Source organism: Acyrthosiphon pisum, chromosome X, assembly GCF_005508785.2.
Source record: "Acyrthosiphon pisum isolate AL4f chromosome X, pea_aphid_22Mar2018_4r6ur, whole genome shotgun sequence".
Lineage (NCBI taxonomy): Eukaryota > Metazoa > Arthropoda > Insecta > Hemiptera > Aphididae > Acyrthosiphon > Acyrthosiphon pisum.
Window position 1 is genome coordinate 52,359,034 of NC_042493.1, and position 560 is coordinate 52,359,593.

The window sequence follows — 560 nt, forward strand, 5'->3', positions numbered from 1 at the left end:
AAGATGCAAAATTTACATGGAGTGGTGAATGTCAAAAATCGTTCGATGCATTAAAAACAGCATTATGTCAGAACCGGTACTAAATATCCAGATTTTACAAGGCCATTCTTATTAACTACGGACGCAAGCAACATGGCACTCGGAGCCATTCTATCTCAAGGTGAAATAGGTAAAGATTTGCCAATTTGCTATGCATCACGTATATTAAATAAAAGCGAAAGAAACTATTCAACAACAGAATTAGAATGTCTTGCGATAATTTTTGGGGTTAAACAATTCAAACCATATCTATACGGCAGAAAATTTATAATACTTAGTGACCATCGCCCATTAACATGGCTTTTTAATCTGAAAAATCCATTATCAAAACTAGCACGATGGAGAATACAGTTGGAAGAATATGAATACGAAATACATTACAAGAGAGGCATTTTAAACTCAAATGTGGATGCACTTACACGTATGTACACTATTCAGGGAATAAAGGACGAATCATATGAACAATTTCTCGAAAAAATCGAAACACAGCTTATCACAAATAATAATGTAAAAGAAACTAT

General features: G+C 33.4%; 1 protein-coding gene across 1 annotated transcript in view; it reads right to left on the reverse strand.

Moving 5' to 3' along the window:
- LOC103308498 overlaps positions 1-106 on the reverse strand; it is a 1,500-nt gene extending 1,394 nt beyond the window's left edge. Inside the window, exon 1 of the mRNA XM_008181932.1 lies at positions 99-106. Coding sequence (XP_008180154.1) covers positions 99-106 — 8 coding nt within the window. The remainder of the gene's footprint in view (positions 1-98) is intronic.
- Positions 107-560: the final 454 nt, after the last annotated feature.